The 16,976-nt window shown below is 41.5% G+C and overlaps 1 protein-coding gene across 1 annotated transcript; it reads right to left on the reverse strand.

Annotated features, from left to right (window-relative positions):
- Positions 1 to 9,857: 9,857 nt before the first annotated feature.
- Positions 9,858 to 12,225, reverse strand: HES1 (hes family bHLH transcription factor 1). Its single transcript, XM_073626357.1, has 4 exons — positions 11,951 to 12,225; positions 11,724 to 11,819; positions 11,050 to 11,137; positions 9,858 to 10,665 (listed from the first exon to the last, which is right to left on the reverse strand). The coding sequence occupies exons 1-4, from the start codon at positions 12,056 to 12,058 to the stop codon at positions 10,142 to 10,144; spliced, it is 816 nt and encodes a 271-aa protein (XP_073482458.1). The 5' UTR covers positions 12,059 to 12,225; the 3' UTR covers positions 9,858 to 10,141.
- Between the last annotated feature and the right edge of the window lie 4,751 nt (positions 12,226 to 16,976).

Below are 16,976 nucleotides of genomic sequence, written 5' to 3' on the forward strand. Positions count from 1 at the left end.
TCACTTAAGTTAGATTAACACAGGCAAAACACACCACACCAGGGATCAACAGCGAGTGTACAGCATCATATGTCACTGCCCTCACTCTACATGCCTTTCGTCTGGTGCAAGGGATATCTTCAGGCAATAGACAAAGTGAATTGTATAAAGCCTGAGGAGGCTTCTAAGGGGTCTAAAAAGCTTGTATCTTTAACTTGATGTTTTTACTTAAACCATAACCTTTTGCATTAAGGCTTCTTGCACACTGGGCTTAAAAAATGCTAGTTCCCTAGTTCCATTTTTTGGACACAAATTTAGGAGAGCTTAGGAGTGATTAGCATTTTTTCTGCCAGAAAGCTCCAATCAAAAATGCAAACCAGAAGGGGTTTTTTTTCCTGCCTCTAAACGCTGAGCTTAAAATATGCCTCTAATTGTCCTAAAGCGGGGTTCCGGCCGCAAAAAAAAAAAAAATTAAAGTCAGCAGCTACAAACACTGTAGCTGCTGACTTTAAATAAGTAGATAAGTAGTTTCCTACTGCGCACGTGCGAGCGACGCGGCGCTCTGTGAATGGCCCCGTGGTTTTCTGGGAACACACACAGTTCCCAGAAGGCAACAGAGCCGCTCACCGAGGAGCAGGACACGCCGCGGAATAGGAAGAGGCAGATTAGGAAGACTGCCTAGCAACAAGGGTTTTAGGTAAGTACACTTTTTTTTTTCACATGTTTTTTTTTTTAATTTTTTGCAGATTTTTGGTACAGTTTTTTTTTTTAGGGTGGCCCTCCACTTTAATGTGCATGGACACATAGGATAACACTGGGCTGCTTCGACCGGCTAAATAAATTCCTCTAGAAGCTGCATTTTTTTAAGCCAGTGTGCATTGACCCTACAGAATATGTAAACCCAACCTTTCATATCCCTGATATGTGCCTGCTGTGCCATGTACTCGTATGAAAAAGTCTCCTGTTCTCTTTGTATCACTTCCTTTGTGTGAAATCCCTGGTGTCCCTGACCACCCTAAGCAGGAGAGCACAGTGTGGTCGGTTTTCTTGCTGTGCTGAGAACTCAGCCTGCTCTCCTCCAATGATCAGACTGCTGACGAGCCCCCAACCCCTGCACAACCATTCACTGGGAAGGCTAGTGTGCTGCTGTTTCCCCTCTCAAGGTCTTTATGCGGCTCGCAAAAGAGATTATGTGCTCTTTAATAAAAAAAAAAAAAAAAAAAAGGGAAAAAAAGGTATTTATAATGTGTGTATATATGTATGTGTGTGTATATATCATACCTCCAAACTGTCCCTGATTTCGAGGGACTGTCCCTGATTTGGAACAAAGTCCCTATGTCCCTCTTTCCTCCTCATTTGTCCCTCATTTTGTTCTGATCTATATAGTTGTATACAAAATGCACTATTTATCTTTCAAAAAAGTGTTTCCCAGTGCTAAAGCTTTCATCTGATTTCTAAATTGCTGCATTTGTAAATTTCAAAAGCCAATATAAAGGAATAGTAGTGGTAAACCAAAGCACTTTTAGGTTTAACGAATCATTTTTTTGTATAATTCTCCTTTAAGGGGGGCGTGACAGGGGGTGTGCCCTATGCCTACATACCTTTTTGATATTAGGCGTCCCTCGTTCCCATCTCTGAAAGTTGGGAGGTATGATATATATATATATATATATATATATATATATATATATAAATGTTTTGCAATTCACTTCAATTTTAAACTAAATAGGTTGGTGAGGGTTTACATAGTAGGGTTGCTAACACTACTATGAAGAGCATCTACTACTACCATAGGTGTGCGCAGCCTATTGCATTAGGTTGTGCACCCCAAAGCGCAAACACACATGCATTTCTCTGCAGCCTCAGCTGCACGGGGCAGTAAATGAATAGGGAGTGCTCTGTGCTGAGTGGCTTCCTATTCATTCACAAATGGAACAATAATAAATACGGTTTACTATGCTTCGGTTGTGAATGGACACAGTGAGCGAGTGTGTTCACTGTGTTCAGTTCATTTAGAAAAGGATGGGGCCGGTAAATTACATATTTACTAGCCCCTTCCCCAGCTCTCCATCCTGAAATATTCCCCTTAGAAGCCAGGGGGAGAGGAGAGGAGTAGGGGGAATCGGCAATGCACATAATGATTAGGGTGTGCCCAGGCACACCTGGCACACCCCCTGCGCACGCCTATGACTACTACTCTACTACTATTACACTACTATGCATTCACAAAGCTTAACCATACGTGTTTTTTTTTTTATTATACTTTATATCTGAAAATGTTAGTAAAAGTTAGAATGTGCTGAAAATATGTAATTGCATGCTTGCCTGGAAAAGATATCTCATTGCAGTCGCTGCACTCCTCTTCATCTATTAGTGCCACACTAATAGATATAGGGGAGTCTGGAGGGAAATATATAACTAATACGACATTAGTCATATATTTCCCTCCAGAGTTTTCATAGCCTTTGGCAAATGAAAAGTAACACTTGAGAGGTTGAGTCTTAAGTGGGTAGTGGGTCAGCTTCAGCAAGGAAAGTGTGCATTAAATTAGACAATACATAAATAAAAACAAGAGAGGGGTGACTTAAAGTCAATCAATTTCTTTACCCCGTGCATTTTATAGAAAGTCTGTAGTGGGACCCCAAGAGACGGGAATCTGTTAGATAATGAATGAGAGCACAACATGCTTCAACAAGGACAGACAACCAGCGCAAAATAATCAATGCAAATGTTTCTACGATGTTTTACTAATGATCTTAGTAAAAAAAAAAAACAGGTTGTGAATCTGATATATTGCTGCTGTGTGAAGACAATCTATTTGACAATAGAAAACAACCAGATGCTTTCATCTTCAGCATACCTAATATAAAAGCACCTACTGTACTTGTTTAAAGGGCTACTTCAGCCATTTTTTTCATTATTAATAGAGTAGAGAAGTGGTAGAACTGCGGACAGGTATGCATTGTTCTCAGTGACTTCACTTGGGTGATTTCCCCTTGGTGTTCCTCTGACACCAGAGCAAGAACTTAATGGGGGGTCACCAGGACAGGAAGCTGCAAAGAGCAATAAAAAACACAGCAGAGGTTCTTACCTTTCCCCATTCTTCTAAAACTGCCTTTGTTGCTTTGTACTGATTGGAGAGATTTCCCATTACCTCCTGTCCTTCCGACTCTTTCCCCCTCACCCTAAAAAATTCATATCAACATGCATCTTTGCATGCTGATGGGAAATCGCATAACACATTAAAAAAAAGTTTTTTGCTTTATTCACTATTTTTCTCTTCCACCTCCAGGTTTCCCTGAAGGCAGTAGTGACGTAGCCCCAACCACACAGATGCCTTCAAGGAATAGGTAAATATGAAGAAACATTCACAAGGATATAGCTAAATATGATTGTTTATTTCCCCCCTATTCATTATTAACCACTTACAGACCGGAAGATTTGCTCCCTTAATGACCAGGCCATTTTTTGCGATACGGCACTGCATCGCTTTAACCGCTTGCTGACTGGCTTACGACGATATACGTCGGCAGAAGGGCATGTACAGGCATACTAACGTACCTGTACGTTGCCCTGTAGGAAGCGGCTTGCGGGCGCGAGCGCGCCGTCGCAAGCTCCGTGAGTGTGATCGCGGGTCCCCCGCGATCGTCTCACAGAGGGGAAGAACAGGGAAATGCTGATGTAAACAAGCATTTCCCCGTTCTGCCTAGTGACACTGACACTGATAACAGCTCCCTGTAATCGGGAGCGGTGATCAGTGTCGTGTCACACATAGCCCACCCCCCCACAGTTAGAATCACTCCCTAGGACACTTAACCCCTACAGCGACACCTAGTGGTTAACTCCTTCACTGCCAGTCACATTTACACAGTAATCAATGCATTTTTAATCGCACTGATCGCTGTATAAATGTGAATGGTCCCAAAATAGCACCAAAAGTGTCCGATGTGTTCGCAATAATGTCGCAGTCACCATAAAAATCCCAGATCGCCGCCATTACTAGTAAAAAAAAAAATTGTTAATAAAAACGCCATAAATCTATCCCCTCTTTTGTAGACGCTATAACTTTTGCGCAAACCAATCAATAAACGCTTATTGAATTTTTTTTTTTACCAAAAATATGTAGAAGAATAAGTATCGGCCTAAACTGAGGAAAAAAATTGTTTTTTTTATATATTTTTTGGGGATATTTATTATAGCAAAAAGTAAAAAATAATGCTTTTTTTTCAAAATTGACGCTATTTTTTTGTTTATAGCGCAAAAAAATAAAAAACGCAGAGGTGATCAAATACCACCAAAAGAAAGCTCTATTTGTGGGGAAAAAAAGACATCAATTTTGTTCGGGAGCCACGTCGCATGACCGCGCAATTGTCAGTTAAAGCGACACAGTGCCGAATCGCAAAAAGTGCTCTGGTCTTTTGCCAGTCAAATGGCCCGGGGCTGAAGTGGTTAACTGACAATTGTGCGGTCGTGCGACGCTGTAACCAAACAAAATTGACGTCCTTTTTTTCCCACAAATAGGGCTTTCTTTTGGTGGTTTTTGATAACCTCCGAGATGACAATTTAAAAAAAAAAAAAAAACAATATTTTTTACTTTGTGCTGTAATAAATATCCCCCCAAAACAATGTAAAAAATGAATTTCTTCATCAAGTTAGGCCAATATATATTCTTCCACATATTTTTGGTAAAAAAAAAAAAAAATTGCAATAAGCCGTATATTGATTGGTTTGCGCAAAATTTATAGCGTCTATAAAATGGGGATAGATTTATGGCATTTTTATTATTATTAATTTTTTTTTACTAGTAATGGCGGCGATCTGCAATTTTTAGCAGGACTGCGACATTGCGGCGGACAGATCGGACATTTTTGACACTTTTTTGGGACCAATGACATTTATACAGCAATCAGTGCTATAAAAATGAACTGATTACTGTATAAATGTCACTGGTATGGAAGTGGTTAACACTAAGGGGCGATCAAGGGGTTAAATATGTTCCCCCATGAGTGTTTCTAACTGCGGGGAGATGGGACTTACTGGGTGAGGAGACCGATCGCTGTTCCTAATTACTAGGAACAGTCTGCTCCAAATTAGTAGGAACAGTTCTGTCTCTCCTCTCCTGTTAGAACATGGATTTGTGTGTTTACACACACACATCCCCATTCTGGCCCTCTTGCCTGCGATCGTGGGTGGCTGGCGGTCATCGTGACCACTGGCCACACTCATCCGGTCCCCCTCCGGCGGCGCGCTTGCTAGGTGCCAACGTACACCTATGGTGATTCAAGGGATCGTGCCAACCTGCCCCAGTATAATGACGGCGACTGGTCGGCAAGTGGTTAACAGGTTTACAGAATAGGTGGTCTTCGCTCTTTGCATGAAGGTAAAAATCCTTCTGTGTGCAGCAGCTCCCCCAGACACCCTAATACTTACCTGAGCCCCAGCAATGTGCACGAGAGCCTCGACTCACAGGGGACTCTCCCTCCTCACTGGCTGAGACAGCAGTGGGAGCCAGTCAGTGAGCCAGTGAGGAGAGGGGGCGGGGCTGAGCCACAGCTCTGTTTGTGAAAAGACGCATAGAGCAGCGGCTCGGGAGCGGGGCTGTTTGAGTGTCCTCATAACAAACTGCTTGCTCTGGTGGCACTCAGCAGGAGGGAGGAGCCTGGAGCGCTGGTAGTGGACCCGAGAAGAGGGGGATTGAGGTTGCTCTGTGCAAAACCATCACACGGAACTGGTAAGTATCACATATATATATATATATATATATATATATATATATATATATATATATATATATATATTTTTTTTTTGCCTTTAATATTACTTTAGGCTAGCCATATACCAGTTGGATTTTTCTTTTGTAATTTTTTGTTTTTGAAAGGCTCTTTCAATTTTCTAATGGCTAGTGGGGTCAAATCAACATTAGCTTTGAATCGTAGAAGGAGCAGGGTGGAAAATTTTTCTTGAACAAATGTAATTCCAATTGTGAGTGTGGTTTTTCGCTCTGGAAAAATTATACCTATTGTAATGAAACCTGTTTAATACATTTGGGATCCTCTATTCCCTCTATTCATATAGCAGGTCTGGATGAAATTTGTGATGAAAGTTAGTTGACTCAACAGTAAGAAAGAATGCTGTGAAGAACAATTTTTCAGAATTGGACTCAGCTTAACTACTTGCCTACCGGGCCAATTTTGACACTACGTTCCTACATGTAAAAATCATAATTTTTTTTGCTAGGAAATATTTTTGAAACCCCCAAACATTATATATATTTTTTAGCAGAGACCCTAGGGAATAAAATGGTGGTTGCTGCAACTTTTTATCTCACACGCTATTTGCGCAAAATTTTTTCAAACGTGTTTTTTTTGGGGTAAAAAAAAAACTGTTTCATGCGTTAAAAAAACAAAACTGTAACGTTAGCCCAATCTTTTTACATAATGTGAAAGATGATGTTACGCCGAGTAAATAGATACCTAACATGTCATGCTTTAAAATTGCACACGTTTGTGGAATGACGCCAAATTTTGGTATTTCAAGCTCCCCATAGGTGACGCTTTAAAACTTTTTACAGGTTACCTATTTGTTGCTCTCACTCTAACGTTGGCGGCGATACCTCACATGTGTGGTTTGAACGCCATTTAAATATGCGGGCGAGACCTACATATGCTTTCGCTTCTGCGAGCGAGCACATGGGGACGGGGCGCTTTAAAAAATTTTTTTATTATTGTTCATTTTACTTACTTTTTTTTTATCACTTTTATTCCTATTACAAGGAATGTAAACATTAATTGTAATAGGAATATGGCATGACAGGTCCTCTTTACAGTGAGATATGGGGTCTATAAGTCCCCAGATCTCATCTCTAGGCCTGAAATAAAAAAAGAAAAAAAAAAAGATCTCAGCTTCCCTGCCGAGGCGGCAGCATTTTTTCAAATGCAGAGGCCGGGCCTGACAACCTCGTGCCTGGCCTCCAAACGATCATAGAGACTTCAGGGACCATCTGGCCCGCCGGAAATCTCTGTCGTCAACATCTGGTGCTGGTCGGTTCTTTCTACGGCTCACTGATCGCACAGGCGAGTCGGTAGAAGCATGGGAGGGTGGTGGGAAGGGGGGGACATCCCCTCCCACCGCCTGTAAGAATGATCAAGTGGCTGAACAGCCGCTATGATTGTTCTTGCGGTGCAGGGAATCGCCGGCTCTAAAAAAAGATATCTGAATGATGCCTGTAACTGCAGACATCATTCATATATCCCCACTCAAAGTCTGCGACATCATATGACGTTGGGTGGGTGGACGGGAAGTGGTTTTTAAAATAACTGTCATTTTTTAATATTTATATTATAAGCTCTAAAGCTCTTGTCTTTCATTGTAATGTTACTGTACTGTCTCCCTTTATATTGTAAAGCTCTGAGCAAACTGTTGGTGCTATATAAATCCTGTTTATCTGCTTGCCGACCGCAGCTGGCTGTCAATTGACGGCCAGGCGGCGCAGCTCTCGTTGCAGGAGGGCGTCATATGACGCCCTCGCATTCCCGGCCCACCAGGGGACGCGTGCACCGCCGATGGCAATCGTGCACGCCCGCCATGTCACTGGGCACCCGCGATTGCCAATAACACAGCAGAACCGTGGATCTGGGTGTGTAAACACAGATCCACTGTCCTGTCAGAGGAGAGGAGACCGATGGTGTGTTCTCAGTACAGAGGAACACCGATCGGTCTCCTCCCCTTGTGAGTCCCCTCCCCCTACAGTTAGAAACACTCCCTAGCAAACACAGTTAACCCCTCACACACCACCTAGTGTTAACCCCTTCCCTGCCAGTCACATTTATACAGTAATCAATGCATTTTATAGCACGGATTGCTGTATAAATGTGAATGGTCCCAAAAATGTGTCAAAAGTGTCCTATATGTCTGCCACAATATCGCAGTCATGATAAAAATCGCAGGTCGCCGCCATTACTAGTAAAAAAAAAATTAAAATGCTATAAATTTATCCCCTATTTTGTAGACGCTATAACTTTTGCGCAAACCAATCAATATACGCTTATTGCAATTTTTTTTTACCAAAAATATGTAGAAGAATACATAGTGGCCTAAACTGGGGAAAAAATGTGTTTTAAAGAAAAAAAAACTGGATATTTATTATAGCAAAAAGTAAAAAATATTGTGTTTTTTTTTTCAAACTTGTCACTCTTCTTTTGTTTATAGCGCAAAAAATAAAAACCGCTGAGGCAATTAAATACCACCAAAAGAAAGCTCTATTTGTGGGGAAAAAATGATAACAATTTCATCTGGATACAGTGTTGTATGACTGCACAATTGTCATTCAAAATGTGACAGCACTGAAAGCTGAAAAATGGCTTGGGCAAGAAGGGGGTGAAAATGCACTGTATTGAGGTGGTTAATTTTGTATCACTTGACCCTCCTTTCTAGATTGTAAGCTCTAACGTGCAGGGCCCTCTGATTCCTCCTGTATTAAGTTGTATTGTAATTGTACTGTCTGCCCTCATGTTGTAAAGAGCTACGCAAACTGTTGGCGCTATATAAATCCTGTATAATAATAATAATAGTAGTAGTAGTAATAATGAAGTGATTATTTTTCTAGTGTATTAGCATTGTGAACTGGACCTACTGCATATTACAAATTGCTGAAAACGTGTTTAGTAATTATTTGTCATATCAAATCTAATATCATATATCTAATTAGAAACTCAGCTGTGCTCAAAAGATGTACAAAAATCTACCTCCAGATGGCAGAATTACCTCTCTGTAGGTTGAGAAGTCTACAAACTTCAAAAGGGTATTTACTGTAACTTTTGATGACATTGCCAAATCACGTGTATTGGAAATATGAATAAAACCCTAAAAGTGTTCATGCAATCACGGAGGTAGTCTGTTATCATAAGGCACGTACATACTTTCATCACACGCAAAGGTGGTCTCAACACAGATGACAGAGAAACACAGCCTTGGGGCTACTCATGTCTCAAAGGCTTGAAAAGTCTGGTCTCGTTTTATTTTTCTCCTCTGTGGCTTTAACTTCCCAAACACCTGGAAAAGAATCAGGCACCTGGCTGCTCCAGACAGAACCCAACAAGCCTTCATGGTGGGATTTGCCAAGGAATTCCCTGCAGATCCCCCAACTGTTGGAGACTGCTCCTTTTTTCGTTCAGGCTTGTTACCAGTTTCCAAAGGATCTGAAATCTGAGAGGGGAGTTATCGCACTTTAGGGGTCATTCACTAAAGGAATCGTTTTTCTTTCTTTTCTTCGGGATACCCGTGTTAACTTTAAATGTAAAGAAGTGTTTAGGGAAAATTCCAAATTTTTTATTCCTCTACACATGGCTCGATGTTAGAAACAACTTTAGCGAACAGGGACTTTATGCAATAGGGGACTTGAACTAGTCTGCCTGTACAAGGTACATATAAATAGGTATAGGAGCCTTCCAAACATTGCCATATTTTATAATGCCCCAGTGCTAGTAATTTTCAGCATAGTTTCCCACTAAGAAATTTACATATTTTATTTGAGAATATGGAAAAATAATCTTTACCTCTAAAAAAAACTTTGGAAACTCATCATGACATATTAAAGTAATAATAATTTTCCTTTCCTCGGACTAGCTGTCTGACCCACAACACACATTAAAATGAAATAAGAGCTCCGTCAATGTGATCCCAAATTAGGAATGGTAGGCTTGCCAAAGATTGAAAAAAAAAATTGATTTTCCTGTGTTCCTCTTTTCATTCATTATTAACAATTCCTGTAGCGTTACCGCTGTTAGGTATTATATTTAGTCATCGCTTTAATTAAAAAATTTTGATAAAGAAAAAACTAAGCAATGCATGACAAGGTATATAAAAACAGCAAAAGCCAGTTATCTTCAAAATAATACAATATGTAGTTTTATTAATTACAAGTAAAACTTCCAGAATAGGAAGAAATGTATAAGAGCACATTTGTATGTCTTTGGCATCATAACAATTCCGTAGACAAACAAAATATAAGTTGCAATCTTACTATACAACAGCGCATTCAATATGAATATTTGCTATTTACAAACATAATAGTGCATTCTCACTACAAAATGAGGACTTCCTATTTATAACTAATCGTCTTTCTAAATGAAAGTTGTCCAATATGGTCCTTAGTAGAGTCCAGTTACCAGGGTCTCCATACAGAGTCTGTAGTGACTGAAGGCATGAGGGAGGGAGACATGGCAGCTGGCACTCCATTGCCCACATTGGAGTTTGTGTAAACAGGGATGACAGGTCCGTTGTGTGGGAAGGCTGGATTGGTGATCAGAAAGGCAAATTGTCCGTCTGAAGCTGGCACTAGCTGAAAGCCACCATAGACCTTGGCAGCTTCTACTGGCGGGCCACCCATCTTGCAGGAAACCCCACCCATGGGAGCGGGACTGCTCTGCCGGCTGTTTGCAGGAAGCTGGACCATCGGCTGGCCAAACGCAGGGTGAGAGTTGGCGACGGCAGCCGGAATCTGGGGCTGGGCAGGATAATTAATGGCATTGATCTGATTCATGCAGTTGGCCAGATGTCCCAGGAGCCGGGTCCGTACGTCGGTGTTGACTCCTTCACAAGTAGACAAGAATCGGGTGACTTCGTTCATGCACTCACTGAATCCGGCTCTGTATTTGCCCAGAACAGTGGGATCTGTGCTGAGAGCAGCTGTAGAGGAAGAAGGACACTCAGTTACATCACTGAAGACTAGACAGAGCAGATAGTCCCACACTACAGGGTTAATGCTATACTTGGCCTCACTAGAATTCTACACTTAGTAAATGCATAACTCAGGTTCATTAATATATAGACTATATGTGCTCAGGTCACTTATCACCATCCTGTAGATCCTAGAGCTGATCCCCCTCCTCCCCCTCCCCAGCAGTAACATGAGCTCCACGTAGAAACTATAAATAAGCCCAGACCGTGGGAAAGGCAGTGAGAGCCAGCCCAGTAGAATGTATCTGAATGCCATTCAAACCGCAGGCGGAAGTCTGGAAGAGATCAGCCAGAAAGGGAAGGAAGAAGAAGGGGGGGGGGGGGAGTACTTACCAGTCATCTGAACTCTCTGCAAGTTCCGGAGGTGCTTCACTGTCATCTCCAAAATATCAGCCTTCTCCAGCTTCGAGTGCCTGGAACTCTGAAAAGCAAATCCCACATTTAATTCTCAGTTCAGCAAATCACATTATCAGCCAAATGTCACAGGGTGCACCAACTGTATGAACTAGTACTATTAATTATCCTTAGTGTCTTATATAAAAGATAACTATTGGGCAACTGTGTAAATCTGTTAATGATAATATTGTTGTAGATCTTGTATTAATAATAATAGTTGTTAAATTAATAATAATAATAATAATAATAATAATAATAGTTGTTGAAGTAATAATAATAATAATAATAGTTGTTGAAGTAATAATAATAACAATAATAATAATAGTTGTTGAAGTAATAATAATAATAATAATAGTTGTTGAAGTAATAATAATAATAATAATAATAATAGTTGTTGAAGTAATAATAACAATAATAATAATAAAAGTTGTTGAAGTAATAATAATAATAATATTAAAGAATTGCAGTACAGGTGTGGTGCAGTCAGACAATGGGGGGGACTGGGGGGGTATGTGGTGTCCAATGCAGCTGATGGCTATGTACAAACTGTCGGTGCTATATAAATCCTGTATCATAATAATAATAATAATAATATAATATAGCAAACTTACATCTTTCTTCAAGGCATCCAGGATGAGGGTTTTCAGTTGGCCCAGACTCTCATTAATCCTGGCTCTCCTTCTTTTCTCCATGATAGGTTTGGATGACTGTAAACAAGAGGCACACACAGTCAGTGTGATCATGGTGGCTACATATCTATGACATCATCCAGTACATCTATGACATCATCCAGTACATCTATGACATCATCATGACTGTCCAGGCAGGAGGTATTTACCTTTCTATGCTCAGAAGCAGTTTTGGGTTTATCCGGAGTAGATGTCATGCTGGCTGGGGTGGCAGCCACAGGGGAAGAAGAGTTTTTCTCCATCATGTCAGCTGGCATCTTCTGGAGCCTCCAATGTATTCCCAGGAGGAGGAATAATAGTCCGCTATAGAGGGCAGAGATCCGGGAACAGAGCGCAGTGTCCGCAGAGATGTGTACAGATCTGCCTCTGCCTGCCCGCCTGTCTGATACTAGTGAGTGCCCTCCGCTTGGCTCCGGCTTTATATACGGCTCACAGCACGCGAATGCCTAGTGTGAAACTTCCAAATGTCATTGGCTGCAAGCGGGGAAACAGGGGCCAATGATAAAACCTGAAGGGAGTGAAGGGCGGGGTTCTGAGAGTAGCCTGTCAATCAAGAGCAATGCTTTTTAACTCCTTTGTGACCCATTGCCACTTTCCTAAAAAGCCTCATCTCTTACATGGCTCATGTGTGTATAGGGGAAGGAGACAGCCAGGGTCTACATTCATCAGGAATTGTGTTATATTGCTGTGATTTTATCTCTATGGAAGTGTCTGATATCTAACTATGGAAGTTTTTGAACAAATATATCTAGCAAACAAAAAAAAAGTATTTCTATCTCTATCAATCTCTCTCTCTCTCTCTCTCTCTCTCTCTCTCTCTCTCTCTATCTATATCTCTCTATCTCTCTATCTATCTATCTATCTATCTATCTATCTATCTATCTATCTATCTATCTATCTATCTATCTATCTATCTATCTATCTATCTATCTATCTATGACAACAAAGACAAAGCATTTGTCAATGTATCTTAAGCTGGATCTGCTGTTTTAAAGCCCAGTCATTAAATTTACATGACAAATATTTTGGCTAAAGCATTCTACAAATGAGTGGTAGTATTGTCTATAAATTTCTGATGCTAATGCGGCAATACCCATGTAACAACGGCTATTGACTTCTATGGGCCTCCTAAAATGCAGAAAAACACACACATATTGTATTTTTAAAAATGCACTTTACTGCTGAGATGGGAACAGATACTGTCTTTATTATAGAGAAGTTAGATGCGTTTTAGCACATTGCAGTAAAATGCATTAGTGTAAATGAGCCCTTATACACACCACACATTACAATCTCTTTAAAGCCCTGTACACACGGGAAGAATGTCGGGAGACATTTGCCAGTTCAAAAAAAACAGCCGACATTCCGCCCAAGTGTATGTCAGTCTGTCTGACAGAAGTCGGTCATTCAGCTGACTTCTGTCGGACATGCATGCTGGAAAACTAGAAGCCGACCGACTCCCGATCAGAGCTTGCAGCCAATGGCAGATGGCGCTGATCAGAGTTTCCTGGCGGCGGGGGGGGGAGGACGACAGAACACAATAGTTCAGCGGGAGAGATCACTGAACTAACCTCGCATGGTTAGTACAGAGGCTACAACCGGAGCTGACAGTTTTTGAGTTGGATGAAAAAAAACTAGTGTGTACCCGGCTTTAGAGCTACCAACATGTATGAAGTGCAAGAGCCTGCTTGATTGTATATAAATTGGTTGGACAGTTTAGGTAGGTCCTCCTACTACATCATGTTAGTAAATCTCAGGTTTATTGTATAGAGGTTTTATGGTCAAACTGTATGTGCATGGTGTGATGTGTCGCAGCCATTTACTTTGTTATAAATAGTTAGAAGTTCAGGAGTTTATGGAATATAAACCCCATCAAATCCACTAATCTGAAATCAAAGCAGAAGTGGATCTGTAATGGTATGCTGTGATCAATACTCGGTACTGACCGCAGGTCCTGTCAATATCAGATTACTGATAGGATGTCAATAAAATTTTAATTGTCGCTATATATTGTTAGGTGTAGATGTGGGATTGAGGTGGATGTCCATGTATTCTATATATTGGTAGGTGTAGATGTGGGATGGAGGTGGATGTCCATGTATTCTATATATTGGTCAGTGTAGATGTGGGATGGAGGTGGATGTCCATGTATTCTATATGGTGGTTTTTGTAGATGTGGGATGGAGGTGGATGTCCATGCATTCTATATATTGGTCAGTGTAGATGTGGGGTGAAAGTGGATGTCCGTGTATTCTATATATTGGTCGGTGTAGATGTGGGATGGAGGTGGATGTCCATGTATTCTATATATTGGTCGGTGTAGGTGTGGGATGGAGGTGGATGTCTATGTAGTCTATATAATGGTCGGTGTAGATGTGGGATGGAGGTGGATGTCTATGTAGTCTATGTATTGGTCAGTGTAGATGTGGGATGGGGGTGGATGTCCATGTATTCTATATATTGTCGGTGTAGATGTGGGGTAGAAGTGGATGCCCATGTATTCTATATATTGGTCGGTGTAGATGTGGGGTAGAAGTGGATGTCCATGTATTCTATATATTGCTCGGTGTAGATGTGGGGTAGAAGTGGATGTCCATGTATTCTATATATTAGTCGGTGTAGGTGTGGGATAGAAGTGGATGTCCATGTATTCTATATATTGGTCGGTGTAGATGTGGGATGGAGGTGGATGTCCATGTATTCTATATATTGGTCGGTGTAGATGTGGGATGGAGGTGGATGTCCATGTATTCTATATATTGGTCGGTGTAGATGTGGGATGGAGGTGGATGTCCACGTATTCTATATATTGGTCGATGTAGATGTGGGATGGAGGTGGATGTTCACGTATTCTATATATTGGTCGATGTAGATGTGGGATGGAGGTGGATGTTCACGTATTCTATATATTGGTCGATGTAGGTGTGGGAAGGAGGTGGATGTCCATGTATTCTATATATTGTTGTAGATGTGGGATGGAGGAGATGATGAGACTCGCTGTGTGCGGACTAGGAGCGTCTCTCTCTAGCTCTGCCTTGTGCCCGGCACCAGCCCAGGGACACAGCCGGTGTGTGTGGCTCTTTAAGGCTGACTGCAGGCGAGGAGGGCCGGCCAGGGCTGGAGCACGTGCCAGGATGTTTTATTGCCGCTGTGGCTGAGGCTGGGCGGCTGGATGTGTGTGGGGAAGGGAGGGGGGAGATGGTTTAGATTATGCTGGGAGAAGGCAAATAGCAGCTGCTGTCCTGAAGCCTGGGAAAACCACTCCCCCCCACACGATGGAGAAGGCTGGGAGAACTTCATTGTATAGTCTATAGGTGGTGCTGGTGAGCCGATCAGTAATGTACAGCCTTGCTGCTGCTTGCAGTGCATTCATGTGTATGGAATAGCGAGTGAAACTTTCCGTGTATTTAATACCTAATGTTCTTTTAACCTTTAATCTGTCTTTAATATGTGAAATGTCTGTGTCCATACAATTACAATGAGATGTTTTATTGAAGAAAGTTGATCTCTGATATGTGCAATAATGAAGCCCCTAAAACCCAAGCAGTCGCTATACAGAACTGGCTGAGCCATCATTTTTTTGGAATCAGTGATATCTGTGAATCAGGAGGTGTGCTGTGCCTCCCGTCTTTGTATTAATGCCATGGGATTAATGCTCATCCTCTGAATCAGGGCTCAAGCTATTCATTGTGGATGCCACCACTCCTGCAGTGTCAAGTACAATTCCATTTCCTCTTCTCTTCCTTTTTCCATCAGGGTTCTGTTCATGGACCTCTCCTATTATTCTCACGTTATACCTCCTACCTGGGTCAGTTGCTTGCCTCCAATGGCTTTCAATATAATTTCTATGCCGACGACACCCAAATCTATCGCTCTACCCCTCAGCTCACTCCATTGCTCTCCTCATGTATCATTAATTTATATCCTGGATGTCACACCACTTCTTTAAACTCAATCTATCCAAAACCAAGCTTATAATATTTCCTCCCCCACGTGCCTCACTGTCTTCTCTGTTAAAATCAACAGCTCCCCGCACACCAAGGTCCTAGGTGTAATCCCGGACTCTGAATTATCCTTTGCACCCACATCCAATCACTGTCCAAAGCTTGTCGCCTCAACCCCTGCAACATCTCCAAGATACACCCCTTCCTAACCAATGACACCAGAAAGCTTTGAATTCACTCCCTGGTCATCTCTCGCCTCGACGTCTGCAACTCCCTCCTCATTGGCTTACCTTTACATAGTCTATCCACCCTTCAGTCTGTTATGAATGCTGCTGCCAGGCTCATCCACCTCACCAATCGGTCTGTGTCTGCTACTCCTTTTTGTCAATCCCTCCACTAGCTGCCACTCACACGACAAATTGTGTGAGTGGCAAATTGTGATGACTGGAATAAACTACCAACAGAGGTAGCAAGACAGTAAACGGCTTCAAACATGCTTGGGATAAACATAAATCTATATTTAGATAACAAGGATAATGAAAAAACAGAAAAAAATGGGCAGACTCGATGGACTACTCAGTCTTTTTCTGCCATCACTTTTCTATGTTTCTATGTAACAGCAACTTACAACGTGATGTAGCGCAATGTGCGTTCCAGCCTTCAGCGTTCAGGCTGGAATGCACGCTGCGCTACATCACGTCTTTGTGGAACGCACACTGACTTTTGGTGTAGGTCCTGCGGCTTTCCACAACCCCTACTGTGTTTGCGGTTGTTCGTATTGGAGGATTATAGATTGTTTTTATCTGTTCATGCTGTAGCCCATTGAGGCTTTTAATAAACACTACCTGTACAGTTTTACACTATGAGGAATCCATCCTCTGTTTTTTCCTTTTTTTTTTACCTCTGGTGAGATCCTCTTGAAGTTACGCTCTACCATGAGGAGGGGGATACTGGATTTGCCTAAAAGACCGGGGACCCCACAAGCCCTATATGATCCCTCTTGTCATAAGGCAGGGTGATCTACAACATCTGGTGAGTGCACATCCACACTTAATTGTCACCGTATGATCCATGTAGAAAGATTTTCGCTTCATTGGAGTATTTTTTTGGGACTTTGCTTGTCACATTTGGACTAATTTTTGATCATATGTTTACATATGTTTAAAGGACTATTCAATCATATATTCTTTTTTGTTCCACAATAATTTTTATTTACATTAATTTTTCATTC

Source organism: Aquarana catesbeiana, linkage group LG04 (genome assembly GCF_042186555.1).
Source record: "Aquarana catesbeiana isolate 2022-GZ linkage group LG04, ASM4218655v1, whole genome shotgun sequence".
NCBI classification, from domain to species: Eukaryota; Metazoa; Chordata; class Amphibia; order Anura; family Ranidae; genus Aquarana; species Aquarana catesbeiana.